The sequence below is a fragment of the Poecilia mexicana genome, unplaced genomic scaffold (assembly GCF_051168715.1).
Source record: "Poecilia mexicana isolate PSO_F unplaced genomic scaffold, ASM5116871v1 scaffold_16, whole genome shotgun sequence".
Classification (NCBI taxonomy): Eukaryota; Metazoa; Chordata; class Actinopteri; order Cyprinodontiformes; family Poeciliidae; genus Poecilia; species Poecilia mexicana.
Window position 1 is genome coordinate 6,111,481 of NW_028263385.1, and position 22,502 is coordinate 6,133,982.

Here is a 22,502-nt window from a genome sequence, read left to right on the forward strand (position 1 = left end):
ATGACCTTTTCATGTTGAGCAAGCAGGACAGCCGTCCTCAATGTCAACTTTCTGCTCTCCGCCGACCAACCAGCATGCAAAGCAAAAGTGTCACAAAGCTGAAGGAGAATCGGGAGAAATTTCTTTGTCTCAAACTCCAACACAGATGCTTACCATTAGCATAACTTAGCAGGGAACGAAGGAGGAGCGGAGGTGTAAAATGAGGCCACACGTTGCCGGCACATCCGAGCCGCCATCATTTAGCAGCAGAGCCGAGCGCCTGCAGCAGGTGAAAATGGAATGGGAGGTTTTTCACCGCTGCCAAAAGACCTGAACTTTTTTATGAATGGACCGGAGAAATATCTGCCAAACGTCGGCTCCGGTTCTGCCAAAATTCACAATTTGCTCCTAAGAGTTCACAGCAGTTTGGGCCAACAGATCCGTCACCAAGAGGTGGTTGACTAAAACGAGCTCCGTAGCTTCTGTCTGTCGTTTTCCGTCTTTGTGGCGGATTACTTGTGTTTTTATGTAAACATTCTCCACAGAAAAGAAAGATGCAGGTTAAGAAATGCAGGTAGTTGTGAAAAATAAACAATAAATCAATGAGTTCAATTAAAACAAACTCAATAATTTCTATTTGCATTAATTAGAGTTTTTCTTTCTACCAAAACTGATCTTCAGTTTGGTGTTTTGGTCCCTTTTTCACTCATTTTTCTTTGTTTTTTCTGTTGTTAATTTATTTTGGATGTTTTCTGTCAGACGTTTGTCAGAATTTAAAGTTTATTGATCTGTCAGAATGTGTCCTTGCATTATTTATGCCATTGTATTACTTGAAAATGGTCTCAAAACAACAATGTTATAATTTATTGCAGTAATTTCTGGGACAATTTATCGTCCAGCAAAATTTGGTTTTGTGTTTTTATTTAAACATTCTCTATAGAAAAGCAAAATTCAGGTCAAGAAATGTAGATAGCTGTGAAAAATAATAAAAGTGATAAAAGCTTTTTAAATGGGATTTTGTAACTCATACGTTTTATCTAACTGTTAGAATGTCAAGTTTATTTGGTAATAATGTGTATTTTACTACCAATATATTTTACTATTATTACCAAATATTCAAAAGGAAAACATAAATGAATGCTTCTTATGATAATAAAATTATATCTACTAATTGGTACAAAATACTTTTAAGAACAACATGAACTGGATTGAAGAGCCCTAAAGGTTTTTGACAATAAATATTTTTTACTATCCGCACAGCAAAGACCTGAGAAAACTAATAAATGTTTAAGAGAATGGCACAAAAACATTAGCATTAAAAATGGGCCTGATAATTGCTCTAACTACCTCTCTCCTTTCCATCTTGATTAATCAATATGTAGATAATGAGAGCAATCAAGCCATGATGGGCATGACATTCTGGACTGGATAGGAAGTCTCTACTTCAGTCAGAGGCGATGCCCTCGCTATTGATTTGTGTACCTTGGCACCCTGCTGACGAAATCTATTGTGACATTTCCATTTCTAATTTAAGACCCTGTGCTGCTGCATTGTTACGACCCGATGCGACGCTCAGCCGAGTCTTTCTGAGGGTCTCACACAAACCGAGGAATTTCACCTCTTAACTTTAATTAAATTAAGAAATTAAAACTAAAGTTTTGGCATCTGCTAGCTTGGAAATTGCTAAGTTGTTGATTTTTTGTGTTTGTTCCTATTTTGGGAAAATCCGCTTATGGTTTCAACTTCTGGGGAGTTTGATACAATAAAAGCATAAAAGAAGCAAATGACAACAGACAAGGTAAACGATCATATCAAAAGATTTTAGATCACAAGAAATATAAGATCTTATTAAATTTACGTCGTTTTCTGTTACTTTTTAAATTTTAGTACATACACTGCAAAAACACAAATCTTAATAAATATTTTTGGTGGAAATATCTCAGTACACTTATAAAAAAACAAAACTAACTTATTAACTTTTCAGTAAGATATAGCAGCTTGTTTAGAGTCAATAAATTCTTAATATTGATGAAAAAGTTCTTGTTCCATTTATTTCATAATCAACGGGTGTTGTGCCATTACCTAGCAACCCCAAGCCCAGCCTGTTACCTAGCAACCCCAGCCAAGCCAAGCCTGTTACCTAGCGACCCCAGCCAAGCCAAGCCTGTTACCTAGCAACAAAGTATATGTTAGATATATTATTTTATTTGTAACATGGTGAAAATGTTTTGTTATAAGTGAAATAATCTGTCAATGGAACTAGTACATTTTCAGTAATATTAAGTATTTTTCAGTTAAAACAAACTCCTGCAGGGAGTTTGTCTTAACTTTTCAGCAAAACTTACAAGTAAAAGTTACTTGCAAAAAAAAGTAACTTACAAGTAGCTTTTCAGCTACTTGTAAGTTAATTTTATCTTATTTTAAGTGAGCTAAGATATTTGCACTAAACTAGATCTAAAATACTAGAATATTAGAAACACTAGATTAAAATACTAGAAATATTTTGTGTGTTTTTTGGCAACTGAAAAAAACCCTAAATGTGACTTTAATCTTAGATTTTTATATCAGACTCTTTATCAGAGTTAGATTTCTTTGTTTTTAAGTGGTTGTAATCTTCTCCTGTATCGGTTGATAATCAAACCGATGACGGTTTTGAAGCTCAGACGTCATTCTGACTCTGTGCCGTCTAAACGAGCCCCGTCAAAAGGTCTCCCCTCAGGAAGTGTCTTTTTGACCTCCGATCGATGACCTGGAAAGGTCAGGCCCCCAGCGAGGGCTGCGAACGACCCCTGGGGCCCGGCATGCGGGGCCGTGCGGCCGGGCCCCCAGGCGCTCGGCGGACAGACCCCTGCACACCCAGCAGATGTCAGGCAGATTAGAGAAAAACCCAAAACAGCTGCTGGATCTCAATGTTTGTTCTGCAGCTTCACTGACAGTTCGTCAAGTTTCCATCTCTCTTTCTGCTCATGCATTCTGCACTGCAAAGATATCACCACGCACTTTTGTCTAGTTTAAATGTTTTTTTCTTAATATCCCAATTTAAAATCCACTGAAACCAAATAGCTTTTTAAGGCACTTAATTAGTTAATAAACTCCACCTTCGTGCCAATATAACACTGCAAAAACTCAAAATCTCAGACAGTTTTATCTTTACCAACTGAACCTTCCAGAATGTTCTCAGTAATCAAACAAAACTTTTAATTTTCTTCACTAAAATCTGTTAATGCTGCAAAAATATAAAATCTCACCAAGTATTTTCTGTCTAGTTTGTAGTTAAAATATCCAAGTGCACTTGAAATAAGACAAAACAAACTACAAGTAACTTTTCACCAAGATATACAAGATTATAAAGTCAATAATTCCTTAATATTGATAACTAAGTACTTGTTACATTATAACATAGGGATCAATCAATCAACTTTATTAATAACGTTGTGTAGATTTGGTTGCAGTGTCAGCTTTGTATTCAGGCAGGAAACTTTAGATTGAAACAATAAATATAAATAAAACGTGATTTAAAATGACCCAGTTTCCAACACTTGGATCTTTAAATACGGCATCCTTACTAGGACATTTTAAAAATATATAGAAAATAAAATAAAATACTTTGCTAAATTGGAAGCTTATGGCAACTTTATAAGGAGCGGCCCTTATAATTCTGGTTATTTTTACGTTTTTGGATGAAATATCTTCATCCAGATGGGAGGAGCCTGAACGGATTGAGGCAGGTAACCTGGAATACCTGGATTATTGGGATTAACTGGAAAAATGTTTTGTAATAAATAAAATAATCTGCTAATAGAATTAGTACTTTAAAAAAATCTATAAAATCAATATTAAAACTTTCTCTCAGTTAGTTTTTCTTTATTTCAGGTGTATTATTTATACTGTGTCCAAAGTGTGGCTTGGGGGCCATTTGCGGCCCTCGGAACAATTCTGTGCGGCCCTGGATCAGGCTGTTGATGCAGATTTAAAAACAACAGGGAATTTTTCACTGAAAACACAAAAAATTCATCCAGGTTTTTGCTTTGAGTTTAATTTATTTTAATAATAAAGATCAGTTAAAACAGAGTTTAGTGCATGGTTTGCTGCTTTTGGCAAACCTGCAGGACTTTTTCCGTTTTTTGTTTTAAATATACAATTTACATAAATCTGACTGCTTTGTTGTGTGTTTAGTTTATTTAACAGATAAGAATAAAAAAATAAAATAGCGTGCTGTTAAAATTTTGTGGTTCTTTCAACTTGACGTTTTTGACCCCATGCAAAACGTTTGGACCACTGACGAAGACCGAAATACCAAAACACGTTAGGATTCTGAATTTAATCTCAAAACACTAAAAAATACTTAGTATGACAGAGTGTGTTTTAAAGTGTGTTGTGTTTGCTTCCACCTCGAGTCGGAACCGATTCCCTTTCTCATAATTCTCAGTTTAATCTCAGAATTTTGACTTTTTTCAGAGAACTCTGAGGTTTAATCTCAGATTATTTTCTCTGAGGTCTAACTTTAATATCAGAAATATGATTATTTTCAGAGAATTTTGACTTTAATCTCCAATTTCTCAGAATTCTGATCTTAATCTTAGAATTCTGACATTTTTCCTCATAATTTCAACTTTAGTCTTAAAATACTTGGTATGATTTTGTGTCTTTTTTTTAGTGTGGGATCGCTTCAACTCACGAGTCAGAACCGACCCCCTTTCTCATAATTCTCAGCTTAATCTCAGAATTTTGACTATTTTCTGAGAATTCTGAGGTTTAATCTCAGATAATTTTCTTGAGATTAAAGCCGAGCCCGGCTTTAATCTCAGATCTCTTTACTCCTTTACTCTGACTTTACTATCAGAATTCCGACTTTTTCTTGTAATTCTGATTTTAATCTCAAAATACCAAAATGCTTGGTATGATTTGTGTTATTTTTTGAAGCGTGTTGCCATTGCTTCCAGAACCGATCCGCTGTCAGCGAGACGCGGCCAGGCAACCCGAGCCCGGCTTCATTCTGACCGACTGACTGGGCTTTCCTTCAGAGACGCAGTCGATTAGATTAGCGTTGATCATGACTCGAGATGATGGGATGTTAATCAGGACTGATCAGGCACTTAACAGCCTCTCAGATGGACCGGGCTCACGGCGGGGGCCGCAGGGCCCCCGGCCCCGCCCGGCCCGGCGGATCAATGCGCCCGTTGTTGTCGTCTGGAACGTATTGACAGCCTGCTGAAAGCAGATAAAGTATTTATAGGAGCCCGTTTTATGATTGTCATATTTCACCAGCAGAGAACCGGCAGGAGAAACAAACGAGATTTGAAGTGAGTTGTTTGTGTCGGTGACGTCCTGAGACGTCAAAATGGAGGACAGGTGGAGTCTGTGTTTCACTGCAAAAACACAAAATCTTACCTGACTACACACAAAATAAGACAAAACTAACTCAGAAGTATCTTTTTATGTATTTCCCAGTAACTGTCTTATACACTGCAAACACAGGTCCAACTTTGTCCCAATTTATTAACATCTCATTCATAAAAACCTTCATTTAAACTACGATAAGCATAGATGTTGTTTAAATCTGGAGACGACCGATGTCAAATTTATTCATATATCATTTCAAAAACAGGTTTAAAGTGCGCCAAAGTGCTACACAAAAACACTAACAATAATAAATTACCGTAAATTGGTGAGGAGATGTTTACTTTTCCGATGAAGGAAAAAGAAAACAAAAATACATTTCTCAAAAAAAATTAAACCCATTAAGAAAGGCTACACTGTAAAAAAAAATCTGTAAAATATACTGGCATCTGTCACAACTATCAGTGTTTTACCGTAAATTTTACAGATATTTTTTACAGTGTAATATTCATCAAATACGTCCATAAACTTGTAAATCCACGATAATTAGAGTGAGAATAACAACAACAAACAACAACAAAATAAATTGAAAATATATATAGAGGTATTTCAACATGGATCCAGTTACTGGTTTCCATTTAGATTTAAATTTAAGTTGTTTTTTCCATAATGTTAATCTTTATTTAATTCTGTCTCTCCAGTCCATAAAACTGGGAGTTTATGTTCCTAACCAAGAAGAACTAAAACATTTCTTTGCAATCAGAATTAAGACTTTAGTCAATCATTTATTGTCCTTGTTCAAGGAGCTTGTTTTAAGGTAAATAATTCTTTAATACTGATTAAAAAGTTCTGGTTCCATTGGCAGATAAATTTATTTACAACCAGATATTTTCCCCATGTTATAAGTGAAATAATCAACCAGTGGAACCAGAACTTTTTCACCAACATAAATGAATTATTTACGTAAAACAAGCTCTTACATCTTGCTGATCTCATCTTACTTTCACATTAGTTTTGTCTTAATCAGATGTTTGCACTAGGAAAAAAAACCTTAATGATTATTTGTTTTTGTTGTTTTCTGTGTGTAAATTACACTGCAAAAACATTAAATCTTACCAAGTAATTTAGGTCTAGTTTTTGTGCAAATAAGACAAAACTAACTTACAGGTAACTTTTTTGTAAGATGTAGAAGCTTGTTTAAATAAATAATTCTTTAATATTGATGAAAAAGTTCTAGTTTTATTGGCAGATTATTTAACTTATAACAAGATAAGTTCATTTAACTGCCAAAAGAACAAACTCATCAATATTAAAGAATTACTGAATTAAAACAAGTTTCTATATCTTGCTGAAAAGTTATTTTTAAGTTCATTTGTCTTATTTTAAGGGAAATAATACATTTTCACTAGAAGCTAGACCAAAATTACTTGGTAAGATCTTGTGTTTTTGCAGTGTATGAGTTTATTTTTCCTCCTGAGCTCCTTAGAAATGTTTTAACTTTTAATATTAAACTTGATGGACGCCGTTGTGATTCAGGTGTGTTTGTCTCTTTGTCTCGCGCTGCAGTGGCTTTCCACGGACTGCAGCTGAAGATCAAGCGGGAGCTGCACAGCCCGTGCTCAGAGCTGAGCTCCAACTGCAGTCAGGAGCGGCCCTTCAAGCTCCAGTATGGGGAGAAGTGTCCGTACAGCATCAGGTGGCCCGCCGCGCACTTCACCTGTTAAAACATGGCTGGCGCTTCATCTGAAGGGCTGTGCACAAGACACTCAGATGAAACTTGTTACTAACATGAAGGAGTGTTCATGAACGTCTGTGTTTGAATGTTTATCAAGTGTTATTTGGTAAACAAATGAAATAAAGTATTTATTTGGCAAATTTACTAAGTCAGTGTTAATATAAATAATAACACTTATTTATTTGGTAAATTTGGTAAATTTACCAAATACATTATTATTTGGTGAATAATGACACTCGTAATGCGAAGTTTACACTTTTAATTTACTTTTAATCAGAGTTGGGTAGTAATCACAATAATCAATAAATCAATTAATCGTATGATAAATTAAGATTAGCTCAATAATTTCTATTTGCATGTTTTTCTCTCTTTCTACCAAAACCTTTTTGACTAAAGTCTTCAGTCTGATGTTTTGGTCTGAACTAGCCACTTTTGTTTACTTTATTTATTTGTTGTTTCTGCTGTTTTGTTTATTTATTTCAGATAATTAAAATGTCTTCCAGTTCCAGTGTTAAATGTTCATTAGAATTTGAAGTTTTATTCTTACATTATTATCGCTAATAATATTACCTGAAAATGGCACCAAAACAACAACATTATCATTTATCAATAAATGATAATGTTGTTTTGTGACCAACAGTCATAAACATAAAGACTCCTTCATGTTTATTACAGGTGTTATGTCTTTTGCACATCTTTTCAAATAACCAAAACTTGCATTGTTGTAACATGTCCAGCTTGGCTACAGTAACTTATTTCACCTCATCTGTGTCGTTCTGGACTCGGTACCAGAACGTTCTGGACTCGGTACCAGAGCGCCACAGTTCCCTGACATCTGGGTCGTTTTGTTGCCGCAGTGCCTATGAGCAGAAGCACCACACAGGAATGAAGCCCTCCAGCCCAGTGACGCCCCCCTGCAGCACCCCGGTGTCCCCCCTGCACCATGGCTCGCCCACGCCCAAACCGGACCGGACTTACGCCCACATCCCGCCCTCGCAGCCTCTCCCGGACAGCGCCTACTCCATGGACCACAGGTACCGCCGCAACGTCACCATTAACCCGCTGGTTGCCCTGACAACGGACCGTAATGGTGCCCCAGTGTTTATTAACTGGCCAGAGGGGAAAACAACTTTGGCAGAACATTATTGTCCTATTAGCTCTACATAATAGCAAAACACACAATCTGAGAGTATTTTTTTCTAGTTTCTACTGCAAACATCTTCTTACACTGAATTAAGACGAAACTAACGTAAAAGTAACTTATCAGGAAAATATAGAACCTTGTTTTACGTAAATAATTCCTTGGTTTTCATGAAAAAGTACTAGATCTGTTTATTGCACCGTTACCTAGCAACCCCAGCCAAGCCCAGGCCGTTACCTAGCAACCCAGTATTGAGTCCATTGGCAGATTATTTCACTTACATTGAAATTGTCTTGTTTTGTAATGTGTTTTTGAAGTGTAAAAAGATACTTTAAAACGCCACCATATGGCTATGAAAAAAAGCCCTTAAAAATAGGATTATTTACCTTTTTTGTCTTTTACCAGCAGCATTTTAGAGTTGCTCTACTTTTATTGAGATTTTTTCTTTTACAAACTTTCATTCCTGCCTTTCTGAGGGGAAAAATTTGCTTTTTTTTTGGACAAACTTCCAACAGTGTCTTCAGTCAGACTTCTTCAAATTTGCTGCAATACAGGCAGCTACAAGAGATCTCTCCTGCCAACAGCCATCACTTTAACTAAGAATTTGAGTTAATTTGAGTTTAGTATCTTTGAATTTGAGTTTTCTTACCCCTCCTACAACTTAACAGTGTTGAAAAATACTTAAAACAATTAATTGCTTATAGAAAAAGTGTTATTTTTCTATCTTTTTTTATTATTTCTCCCATTTTTTATTGTGTTATTGTGTGCCTAATGTGTCTGGTGACTGTTTTCCCAGATTTCGACGCCAGCTCTCTGAGCCGTGCCACTCGTTTCCCTCCCCGCCGACGATGGCCCGGGACAGCCGGCCCATCTACCACCGGCAGCTGTCGGAGCCCAGCATCCCCTTCCCCCCTCAGGGTTTCAAGCAGGAGTACCCGGACCCCCTGTTCGAGCACCCGGCCATGATGGGCGCACCGCTGCCCCACGCCTACCCAGCCAGCATGATGATCAAGCAGGAGCCCAGGGACTTCACCTATGACTCAGGTGAGAGGCTGACGGCTTGATTTCACTTTTTTCACCCGCAGAAGATTCATTTCATCAGCGAGAGGCAATAAGCAATAAATCAGTTAATTTGCTTTTCTCATTTTTTGTCTAATTAAGTTAGCTTTAATTAGTTCTTAGAGTGGGTTTGCTAGTTTTTAAATGTTTAGTTTCAGTTTAGTTTGTAGCAGTTATAGTGGTAGCTTCAGTTTTTCACACCTAGCTTGATTTAAAATTTTCAAAAAAGCTAAAGCAAGTTTATTTAGACATTATTATGTTATCACCTTTATAATACTTGAAAATGGTCTTAAAAAACAATTTTATCGTTTATTGCCATAACTTTTGGGAAAATATATCGTCCAGCAAAATTTGTTATCGTGACAAAGAGGGAAGGTTATTATCGTTAACTAAAACTAAAGAAATGACAAAAGCTGAAACTGAGAAAACATTTCCGTTTAAATAAATGAATTAATAATAAATAATTAATGGGGAGAAACTACAGCTAACTGGAATTATATCTAATGTTTATTCAACATTACATATAAGCTCATTTCAATTGCGATTAATTCATTTCTTACCTAAATCCAATACTTAGACCTGTTTGAACACCTATAAATCAACCGAAGTATGAAAAACTAAAACCACCACAGTAACTACTAAAAACTAAAACCATAACTGTAACTACTAAAAACTAAAACCACCACTGTAACAACTAAAAACTAAAACCACCACTGTAACTACTAAAAACTAAAACCACCACTGTAAAAACTAAAAACTAAAACCACTACTGTAACTACTAAAAACTAAAACCACAACTGTAACAACTAAAAACTAAAACCATAACTGTAACAACTAAAAACTAAAACCACTACTGTAACTACTAAAAACTAAAACCACTACTGTAACTACTAAAAACTAAAACCACTACTGTAACTACTAAAAACTAAAACCACTACTGTAACTACTAAAAACTAAAACCACCACTGTAAAAACTAAAAACTAAAACCACTACTGTAACTACTAAAAACTAAAACCATAACTGTAACAACTAAAAACTAAAACTACAACTGTAAAAACTAAAAACTAAAACCACTACTGTAACTACTAAAAACTAAAACCACCACTGTAAAAACTAAAAACTAAAACCATAACTGTAACAACTAAAAACTAAAACCACCACTGTAGCAACTAAAAACTAAAACCACAACTGTAACTACTAAAAAAACTAAACTGAAACTAAACATTTAACATTTAAAATTAGACAATTAAAACCAACCTGTAATGAAAAAGCTGTCATAACCCTGCTGAGAGGAGACATTATGAGAGGGGGCGTCGTTATTGAGTTTGCCTGTGATTAGAGCCAGGGTTCTGGTCGGGCGTCTGCGTTGTTTGCCACTTCCTGTGGAGCTTTAATGGAGAAAAGGAAAGGAGAAGAAGAAGAAGGGATGGTTTCAGTCCTCCCACTCATGCTAGCTCCCTCTGGTTGGACACTAAAGGGAGCTAATCAGGAGGCCCGAAGCGGCGCCGTGGCATGAATGAACATCCGCCGGACCGCTGGCTTCATTCACAAGCAGAGCCAGAGCTGCGTCCAGTCAGGAGAGAAAACATCGATGAGTTCAGGAAAAGAAACTCATGTCTCCTCACTGCGACTCCATCTGTGTGCCAACCAGCCGCAGTAGCTGTTTTTTTTTATTATTGAAAAACCAGATAACTGTGAATTTTTGGTGTTTTCTCGCTCACCATAGATGCGCTCACCAGGTTTCACAACTGTGTGGCTTCTAAATACCAATTAACACCACTGGATGATGCCAGAAGAAACACATGGCTGCTCTGCTCAGACGTCTTACAGACACGCTCTGCTAAAATTTAACAACATAATGAAGGAAGTCTGGGTCTCATATAAAAACTTAAAAAAACAAACAAAAACATTTAATTATAATCAAATACCAATTATGAATTGATCTGATATTGATAGCTGTATCGGTCCTGATATTGATCTATACAGTCTAGTTCTATGCTCTGAGTGGCGTCATTCTTTATTATTTATTTTACATTATATTTAGGATTTCTAATTACAGTCTGAACCATTTGAAAGAAGGTTTATTTTTAGACGTTTGACCAATTGTCTGAGTTTCACTTTCTTTATTGAACAAATTAAAGTTGTTTTTACAGGTTTCACCAGGTTTGTGAAGCTATTGGTGAGTTTAAGTGAGGTGAACTGGTGCAGAGTTAACAAATTCAGAATATTTATGACTGTGTTTAAAAAAAGGAAACATTTTAAATCTATTCAGCGATGTTTTTCTGTATCGAATCAGTTCTGGCCGATACTAAACCTCAGACATCTGTATCGGTATCAGAAATTTAAAAAGTGGATCCTTCATTACCTAAAACTGATTTTAGGGTCACGATTCAATTCTTGATTCAGAAAATGTTTTCCAATTAGAAACCATTTTTTTCTATTCTAGCAGTTTACAGATTCTGTTTAAATTAAAAAAGGAAAATAAACTATATTTAAAGAAAAAATAGGTTGTGCATAAAATAAAATTACCAGTATTAGGTTAGTTTAGCTGCCTGCCTTTTTCTTAAATTAAAATTTTTTTTTTTTAAATTCAAACACGTTTTTAAAAACAAGAAAAAAAAATCAATCAGAACAGAGAAAACGTGCATACATAATTATTTATCACCACTTTTCTGTTTAAAAGGAGCAGGAAGAAGTGAAAACTTATTTAATCCTACTCCTTACCTCAGTTTAATTAAATATATAACCTACTGACTCAATAATTATCAAAACTTTGTAATTAAAACCTTGTTATAATATTAGCGTGCCTGTTTAATACACGGGGCAAAAAGCCAACAAATAAATTATCTTACATTGAAAAAAAGGTTTAAAAATACACACCCTGGGTGATTGGATGACGCAAAAACAAAATGTAAACATGTTTTAAACTTGATTTTTGAGCATCTATTCCCAGGACTACAAATTGTTTTTTTTTTTCAACAACTTTCTACATTTCTTTTACATTGTAAATGGTAAAAACAATCAACAACATGTACTAGTCCAGTCAAACAGCATCAAACATGACATTATGAATAAAACTAAACCACATAAAGCACATTTTTGGTTTGAAAGCGAGTCCAGCTGCAGAGCAGAGACAGGATGGAGGATGAGGGTGTTTATTAGCTGCATGTCGACAGGAGCAGGCCTGTCGGAGAGGATGGGAGGGGAATCCTAATTTCATTAGCAGCAATTTCCTCTACAGGCCCATTACTTTGATGAAGCTCAGAGAAATGTTTATGGGCCTAAATGAAGGGCCTCAGTGTGTTTATTGAACATTCGCTCTGTTGCGTTCGTTCGGCTGCTTTCTTCAGCGCTGCAACTTTACACTTTGTCAGGAAATGGATAAAACATTTCCAAAGTGTTTGATGTAGAAAAATTATGTGATTACATTGTTGTTGTTTGGAATATTTGTTTTTTGTTGAGGATATCAAATGTAAAATTTCTGAATTTCTTTTTCATGCTCTGCTTTTATTTTACAACATATTAAAAGTTTGTTTGAAACTTAAACAACAGCTTCGCTGCAAAAACACAAAATTTTACTAAATGTTTTTGCTCTAATTTCTGCTGCAAAGATCTTTTCCTTGAAATAAGACAAAATTAACTTACAAGTAACTTTTCACCAAGAAACAGGAGCTTGTTTTTAGTAAATAGTTTTGTAATATTGATGAAAACGTACTATTTCCTCTGACAAATAATTTCACTTATAACAGTTTTCCTGCGTTTTTGATCAATATTAAGGAATTATTGACTTAAAAATAAGCTTAGATTTCTTTCTGAAAAGTTACTTGTAAGTTAGTTTTGTCTTATTTCAAGTGTACTAAGATATTTTCACAAGAAACTAGACAAAATACTACTAAACATACTAAATATTAAACACAAAGAGTATTGTGTTATGGCCCAGTAATTCCATCTGAATGTTTACGTAATTTTTTTATTTCAAAGTTTTGTTATATTTTCCTTCTCGTGTTGAAAGCAGGAGCATTAAAGTTATTGATTAGGTTAATTTTTATTATTAATGCAGATCAGAGAAGCCATAGTTGACAGCTTCAGCTAACATGTGAGTGTTTCATTATTCACTATTTAGCCTTTTGGCATTTATTTCAAATCACTAAAATACACTAAAAACATGAGTTTGGTTTGGAAACTAAAGAGGATCATAGATATTTTTTAGTTTAAATGAAAATGCTGGTTTAATTTTGTGGTTTTATATATATAAAAAAGGATAATTATAAGTCTTTTCTGGGTAGTAATTTATCTTGAAACATTCTTTAACGTTAGCTTCTGCTAGCATGCTATCAAAACCTTAAATAGATGCCAAACCTCTGCTGGTCTGATTAGTTTAATTTTTAAAAAATGGCTTTAACTTTTACATTTAGAATTCAAGATTTTAATAAAATAAATGTTTCTTTAAAATTTTAGGTACAATATTCAAGAAAATTAAAAGCTAATCTGCTTCAAGATCTTGTCTGGGTTTGATGTGTAATAACTAGAAAATTATTGCAACAGTGCAATCTTAACTTGGACCAGCTTTAGAACATCTTCTCAATAGGACAGTAGAATAATAAATGTGTTAAACTGAATAAATAGAAATGTAATCTATCCATGTTGTGTAATGGCAGATTTAGCTACATTCATCTTTAGCTAGTGTAGCGCTTTAGCTAACATGCTGCATTAGGAAACGACAGATAATAATACCCTGTGGTCTGATAGCTTATTTTGTCCAATTAAAACTGTGGAATGGCATTAATAATTAATTAATTAGTAATTTCACACATTTCATTTTTTTTATTTAGCCTAAAAATATCACTCTATTAGCTTTAGCAAAGAAGTGCTAAAATGATTTTCTGTAAAAGAAATGAACTATCTTGTACCAATCAAATTTGATTAAACTGGTTAGAAACAATATTAGAAAAAATATTAATTATATCTAAATTTCAAATATTTTTGAAATGGCCACTCCTGGTCTGGTGAGTTAGCCGTTAGCTCAAACTTTAGCTTATCTGCTACCACAGTACAATGTTTTGCAAAATACGACCTCATCACCAGCAGGTCATCTTACTTTATGTTTTTTTATGAGGTGAAGGTGTTTGTGAGAGGGAATTACATTGATATAAAAACAATTTATATCAATTTGAAATGATTTTCAGGAGGTATGTGACCAACAAATATCATACTAGCTTTCGCTTACATGGTACAATTTTTGTTAAAGAAAGAAACACCTGCAGTCCTGATAAGTGGTTATAAAGTAAAAAGTGGAAACAATGTCAGCTTATGATATGAAGTGGCTTTTCTTAAACCATTTTCTACGGTTAATTTCCACCATTGCACAGGTTTCTTTTTGTAAAAAACCGACGCTAGCACCAGCAGGTTTGTTCCAAATCAAAATAAAATAAAACTGTAGCGGCATTTCATGTCCCCACGTTATGAAAATCTTACATCATATCAACACGTGTTTGGGTATTGTGTGACGAACCAGTGGAGAGGCCCAGGGCCAGCATCGCAGTGAGATACAGTTCGCTCGCCTGTGGCTACAAGGCGTTACAATGCCGCTGCTGGAGGGCATTTTCTTTAATCAGCGCCGCTGGTGCATTGATTGAACAGGCTGTGGCTGCTCTCAGAGAGCTGAGATCGTGTTCTTAATGCCGCCTTTGGGCCCTTTAACACCCACTCTCGTTCTTGCCTGGCTTTCAGCAGAAGTGCCTAGCTGCCATTCTGTCTACTTACGGCAAGACGGCTATCTGGCTCACACTAACAGGACTGAAGGTACTAACGAAGACGCCTGCTGATGTCGTAATGCTGCTTCATGTGACTTTTCCTCTCTCAATGTGACATTAAATTGATCTAATGTCTGTTTTTGTTTAAGGTTGCATGTTTGACAAAGTGGCGAGGCACTTCTACGATGACACCTGCGTCGTACCTGAAAAAGTCGAAGGTGAGTCAGCGAACATTTCTGAGCATATGCGATCTGTTTTTAGTGTAAAATGATTAATTTATTCTGTTTTCTGTAGGTGACATCAAGCAGGAGGCGGCCCTGTACCGCGAGGGCCCGTCTTATCAGCGCCGAGGCTCGCTGCAGCTCTGGCAGTTCCTGGTGGCTCTTCTTGACGATCCGGCCAACTCACATTTCATCGCCTGGACCGGCCGCGGCATGGAGTTCAAACTCATCGAGCCAGAAGAGGTAAAAACCTCAGAAAAACCAAATATTTATGTCATATTTGACAGGAAATTGTTTCTTTATACGGTTTTTAGTAGTTTTTACTTAACATTATGGTTGAAAACTGAGATTTTTGCCACTAATATTTATTTACCCCTTGTGGCAGGAAGCACGCTCTGATTTGGGGCTGAAATGATTACTGTATGTGCTGTACAATGGCTGCTGGAAAAGACAAGTGTTTTGTTGTTGACTTTACGTTCAGAAACCACTGGCTGTGTTCTTGTTGGTTGTGCAGGAGGCTCCACTTCTGCTTTTCAGTGATGTATGGTTGCAGCCATTTTCATATGCAAGTGTAAACATTGAGTTGGGACTCTGACCAGAAGCAGCTTATTTGGACTTATAGTGACAGGAATTCATGGTAGTTTAAGTTAAATCTCACTCAATATGCAGGTTTTTAAATGTCTATGTCTAAACATAGACAATAAAGTCTGTCTACGTTTATGTAAACCTCTTTATTCTAATTTCCATTTGCATGATTTATTATTTTTCTCTTTTTTTAAAAACTGGATGTCAAAAGTCTTCAGTATTTTGGTCTCAACTAGGCCAGTTCTGCTTACAGAGACTTCATAGTTAATGTTATTTGTTGTTTCTGTTGGTTTGTTTATTTGTTTTGGATATTTAAAATGCCTTCCAGTTCCAGTGTTCAATGTTCATTTGAATTTAAAGTTTATTGATCTTTGTTCTTACATTATTATGCCATTATTGCCATTATTTTACCTGAAAATTGTCTCAAAACAGCAATATTATCATTTATCACAATAACTTTTGGGACAATTTATCATCTAGCAAAATTTGTTATCGGGACAGACCTATTCACTGGTTTCTCTTCTTTTGTGTAACAAAAGGAAGTGGAATAGAATAAAAGCTGCCTATGGTGGGTTTTTTGTAATATCATGAGGTCAAAATGAGAATTTAAAAGCAAAATCAGACAATGTTAAATTATAAATCAGTCAAAAGACGTTTTCCTAAAAGCGGTTAAGTCTGGATCTGTGCATGCCCACTCCACCCACAGTGGGCCTCAGTTACTGCTGTGGGGGTCCGGTCAGCGGGGGGGGGAGAGTAGGAAGCAGGAGACAGATGAGCAGGTGGCAGCGGTCCATGGAGCCCGGCGGTGTGTGGCGGTGCCGGCCAGCCGCAGCCACCAGGGGGTCCATTCATACCATCAGGTGACGCAGCAGACAAACGCGAGCTAACGGCACCTGGCTTTACAGGTGTAGGATATAAACAGATACGTGGAGCAGTGCAGAAATCCTACCAAGGATTTTTGGTGTAGTTTCTAAATCAAATATCTTAGTCCACTTGAAATAAGACAAAGCTGACTTACAAGTAACTTTTCTGCAAGCAAAGTAAATAATTCCTTAACAAGACATTTTTCCCATGTTAAAAGTAAAATAAAATGAGAACTTTTTCATCAATATTAAGGAATTATTTACTTTAATCAAGCGCCTATGTATTGCTGGAAAGTCACTTATAAGTTATTTTTTAATTATGTGATATCTACAACTAGTGTAATACTTGGAATATTTTGTGTTTTGTAGTGTAGTAAATTTGCCTAGACTTTGATAATACAGTTGCTTGCTAAAGTAATCACACCCTGTAAACGTTTATCTTTCACATACAGACAAAAACTGCAACTATGTCTTTGTAAAATAAAATCTTTAATATTATCAAGTACCAAGATTACCAAGATACTTGTGGTACTTAATACTTGGTACTTGGTAAGGTGTTGTTGGTACAAAGAACCAATAATACTTGGTAAGATTTTTATGATTTTTGTGCAAAACACAAAAATCTAGTGTGAATTCTTAGTACAGTTTAAATAAAATAAAATTAACTCATAAGTAACTCTTCAGTGAGAACTATGAGCTTATTTTAAGTCAGTAATTCCTTAATATTTATTTTATAAATGTAAAAATGTTCACCAAGTTATAAACTGCTAGTGGAACTAATACTGGGTTGCTAGGTAACGGGTTGGGCTTGGCTGGGGTTGCTAGGTAACGGGTTGGCTTGGCTGGGGTTGCTAAGAAACGGCCAGTGCAGTTGATTGTGAAGTAAATGGACCTATTAGTTTTTCATCAATATTAAAGGAATTATTGGCTCTGAACAAGCTGCTACATCTTGCTGAAAAGTTACTTATAAGTCAGTTTTATTTTATTTTAAGTGCATTAAGACATTTCCACTAGAAACTGGACCAAAACTACTTGGTAATATTTTGAGAGAGAGCAATGAAGCTGGAATGAGAGAAGATGGCGCGAGCGGTGTTGTGAGTTTGGACGCGGTGCCGGATGGTGGGTGGTCTGCTAGACAGGTGCTGTAACATCTGCTGCCGCCTCAGCTGGCCGCGTTGACAGGCTGCTAATGAACACATCCCTGGTCAGGTCTGCTCAGGCTGGACGCAGAATAATTACCGTTATTAGGACAATACAGATTAATAAGTTTGTTTAACATCTCAGCTGCTGCTGCATGAGAGGGAAACCACCTCTGAATGTCTGGGATTGTTTTCATTTTGTTTGTTTTTGTTTTTTCTTGGTAAAGGTGGCGCGTCGGTGGGGGATCCAGAAGAACCGGCCAGCGATGAATTATGACAAACTCAGCCGGTCGCTTCGCTATTACTACGAAAAGGGAATCATGCAAAAGGTAAAAGAAGTCTTCATATGCAGAGAATATATATATATGGGGGTTTTTTTATGATAATCTGCAGAATGTTTTTACCTTTAATTTACCTATCAAACTCATTGATACCCAACTGATTATGTGTAAATTCCACTATTTTTATTTTAAAATTTTTTGTAACTTTTTCATGACATACATTGATATCAACACTCAGTTGGCATGTACTCTTGTTATTCCCATTTTGAAGAGAACTGGGTGAGTGAGTATTAAAGAAAATGAAAATAATGTCTCAGTTATAATTATTTATTGTAAAATCGTAATCTGACCAAAGCAGATAGCCATAGCAGATTTTAGTCGACTCCCCGTGTTTACATTTGTTATGGTGGCAGAAATGGACATATCTTTTATTATTTTGTAATAATAAAACTTATACAACCTGCAAGTAACTTTTCAGCAACACATTATTTCTCTTATAACAAAATATTTTTCCCATAAGTGAAATAATCTGTCAGTAAACCAAGACTTTTTAAATCAATGTTGAGGATTTATTGATTTAAAACAAGCTGCTATATCGTGCCAAGTAAGTTACATTTAAGTTAGTTTTTATCTTATTTCAAGTGTGCTAAAATATTAGCTCTAGGGACGAGACAAAAATAATTGGTAGGATTTTGTGTTTTTGCCGTGTAAGACAAGCATTTGTCTCGACATCAAACAGGGAAAAACTCGTGTTTTTTATCGACCAGGTTGCCGGGGAGAGATACGTCTACAAGTTCGTGTGCGACCCGGAGGCCTTGTTCTCGATGGCGTTCCCCGACAACCAGCGGCCGGTGCTGAAGACGGACATGGAGCGCCAGATCAACGAGGAGGACACTGTGCCGCTGTCGCACTTTGACGAAAACATGGCGTACGTTCAGGAGGGGCCCTACTGCCAGCCGCACCCCTACAGCGAAGGCTACGTTTACTAGCGACACACACACCTTCACTCTGCCGTGCCACCCGCCTCCTCCGTACACCTGAGACCATCATGTCCTCTGATTCACAGTCGCTCCGGGAAAAAGACTGAACACACACACACACACACACACACACACACACACACACACACACACACACACACACACAGAGTGGCACTTCCCTCAATCTGCCCAACATCAACACACTCACTCATCTTTGCTCTTGTCTTTCTGGCGTCCAGAGAGTGCACTTTATGGACAGGAACAGCACCAGAGTCTGTGTGTTTGGCGTTTTACCCGTTTATGTTTGTACATTACAGCTGAACGCATTCTGTTTATCTTTATTTTTTATTATCATTTTGAGCATGAGGCTGGAACTTCGGTTTCCTGCAAAAGGAACTCGTCTCTGCACACGTGAAGCAAATAGAAGAAGGAAAAACTTGTTTTGTCCTAATGCAAACATCTTCTACTGGAAATCTAACAATGCTTCCACGGTGACGAGATTGTTCTTTGAAAGACTGACGCGATGGTGGAAAAAAAGGACATTTTTAGCCGTTTAGGTGGGAACTTCCTCGCCTCCAGGCTGACCCAGCTCTCTGCCATGACTCCAACCAAACTGTAGATCTTCATCATGTAGATGTTTTTGCTGTAACAACATCATTTCCTCATCAACTAAAAAAAAAAACCTTGTGGGTCACAGCTACGAGGATGCACTGGAATCTTTTAGGATAATCATCAGAGAAATAACTCAGTTGCTGTGTAAAAAAAAAAAAAAAAAGATTTGTATTCATTTTTCATTCAGGTGTTCAGTTTTTCAGTGAAAAACAGGTGACTTCTATGTACAGTTAAAATTAACTCAGAATACCTATTGCATCCCCAAATTCCAGTAAGTGGATTTAATCAGCAAAAGAAAAAAAAATTAAAATATTTTTCTTTACATTTTTTCAGTTCAGTTCCAGGTGAACGCAATGTCTTTGTTTCTGGGAAAAATAAAAAAATAAAAGTTGCTTTGCCATCATTAGTTTGCTTTTTGGTAAAACAAAAAGAGCTATTTAGAAGTTTATAATGTGGTGAAATAAAGGAAGTCGTGTTATATTATAATGTTGTATAATCAGGTACTTGCACATTTTGTTGCTGCTTCAAATTGTAAGTGTATTTTCTAGTCAAGATAAAAGGAAATCAAAAAACTGAAAGCGTTTAGCAACTTTGGCCTGCTGCTCTGGATTTCTGTTAATTTTGTTTTTTTTAATTTTTTAATTTTTTTTCATCCATGCATCCAGAAAAAAAAAACGTCTGGTCTGTCTGTTTTTGGAGGTTTACATGTGTGGGATGAGATTGGCAATAGGAACGTTCTGTAATAAAATAGTAAAAAAAAAAAAAAACTAAATTATGTCCACTTGTTAATGCTTACATAATTAAACAATCACATGAAAGGTTTTGTCAAAAGATTTTTGTGCTTTGTTTGACAAAGGCATCATTTGTTTTCTGGTTTTAAAATATGTCACAGGTTTAAAGGGTATGATTTAAAACTAAATTTTTCCATCACACTTTTCTGTGGTTTGAATTCCTACAAAACTTTACTGACCAAATCAAGGAAATTTACCTGCCTGCCCTCCCCACGTCATTAAAAATCAGTTGAGGGGGAAAACTGGATAAATTATTGCTTAAAATTCGCTTTTAGATAAGGACAAGGCCTTCTGAAAACAAATATTAGCAAATGCTAATTAGCTAATGCGATAACGGTTTTTTGCTAACTTTGAAAACTTTTAGTGCAGTTACTTTCTCTTAAATAACTTTAAAACATTCTGGAAAAACTAAAAGTATTTAAAGAAATAACTTACTTGGCTGTTTTGTAAACATTCAGTCAAATAAAGTTCGGCATCTCTGTTGAAGTTTCGGTTGTCAAGTAGTTAGACGTTTATGTTCATGCTCTTATTTTGAAGTGGCGATTTACACACCGGTTCCGTTTCCTCACCTCACGTTCTCTCCGTTTCTTTTTCCCGAACAACTTTATTTCAAACAATAAAAATACAAGAACAAAATAAAACATGCACAATAGAACAACATATAAACATTAATACCGTAGAAAAGATTAATTATGTTAAAATAAATTAATGTAGTCTTTCAACGGCATAATTTGAATTGAAGTTAGCGCTTTAGCATTAGCTTCTGTGCTTTAAAGTTAGTAGCAACTAACTTTTTATTTACATGTAAGCTTTACACATGGGAAATGATGAAAACACAAAGTCGTGCTTACTTGAATGTTAAATGTTTTGGATTTAATATTTAATTAAATCACATTAGATAACATGGAGTAACACAAAATGTTTCAGAGATTAAAAACAGAAGGATTATATATATATATATATATATATATATATATATATATATATATATATATATATATATATATATATATATATATATATATATATATATATATATATGGTGTATATACACCAGATACAATTAAGGGGTTTGTGAAGACATTTTCACAAAGACATTTTATCTCTCACTAACAATTATTAATTGACTTATAAAATAAAGTTTGGGTTTCTGAGTTTCATTCTGAAGGAAACTAAAATGTGACGACTAACAGATCACAGCTTCTTTCCTAATTTCTAATTTAGTCTGGGAGAAAAAAAAGCACAAAGCATTTAACCAAAATGACACCTGAAGAAAATCAATGCCTAATTTAAGACACCACTTTTTCATGTAGGTGAATTGTTTCTGTCTTTTGTTTCTCACACACACAAAAACACTGCCTTAAAGTTATTATTTCCTTCTTGAAAGTGTCACTATTGCTAAAAATCAATGACTAATTTAAGGAAGCATTGTTTAATTGCTTCCACTGATGGAAAAAATGAAAACGGATGTGTAAGTAATGAAAAAAACCTACTTGCCTTAATTTGTCAGAGCAGGTTACAAGCCAACCCCATTACAGTCTCTTCTCTTGGACTTATTTATTGATTGTCTGTAGTGTTGGGAATTGGCCTTAACTTAAACACCTGATTGCTTCCCTCAGGATATTTAACAACATCTAATCTGACATATACACAAGAAAACAGCTGAGCAGCTTTTAATATGATCAATGTGATTTTTCCCCCCTTAAAAGTTACAATAGCTTTTTAAAAAACTCTAATGTGAAAAATAACAGCATAAATGTGTTATATAAAAACAAAAACTAGAATATTGTAATAACTGATAATTAACAGATAACACTTGTTTAAGAAGTAACAATGCAGTGTAATTTTTCTGCCATTTTTCAAGATGCATTAAATTAAATCACACATTTATTTTAGTTTTACATTACCTCTGTGAGTCCAACCACAAAACGAATATTTTCATGGATTAAAATAAAATAAAAAACCCTCCAAATGCAAAGTTTTTATTTTAAATGAGACTATATTGAGTAAAAAAAATAATTT

The 22,502-nt window shown here is 35.4% G+C and overlaps 1 protein-coding gene across 1 annotated transcript in view; it reads left to right on the forward strand.

Moving 5' to 3' along the window:
- Nucleotides 1-20,520, forward strand: part of etv1 (ETS variant transcription factor 1) — a 32,356-nt gene extending 11,836 nt beyond the window's left edge. Inside the window, exons 6-13 of the mRNA XM_015000950.2 lie at nucleotides 6,886-7,015; nucleotides 7,912-8,088; nucleotides 8,992-9,239; nucleotides 14,986-15,057; nucleotides 15,158-15,226; nucleotides 15,303-15,472; nucleotides 18,044-18,145; nucleotides 18,865-20,520. Of these exons, the coding sequence (XP_014856436.2) occupies nucleotides 6,886-7,015; nucleotides 7,912-8,088; nucleotides 8,992-9,239; nucleotides 14,986-15,057; nucleotides 15,158-15,226; nucleotides 15,303-15,472; nucleotides 18,044-18,145; nucleotides 18,865-19,086 (1,190 nt within the window). The 3' untranslated portion in view covers nucleotides 19,087-20,520. The remainder of the gene's footprint in view (nucleotides 1-6,885; nucleotides 7,016-7,911; nucleotides 8,089-8,991; nucleotides 9,240-14,985; nucleotides 15,058-15,157; nucleotides 15,227-15,302; nucleotides 15,473-18,043; nucleotides 18,146-18,864) is intronic.
- Nucleotides 20,521-22,502: the final 1,982 nt, after the last annotated feature.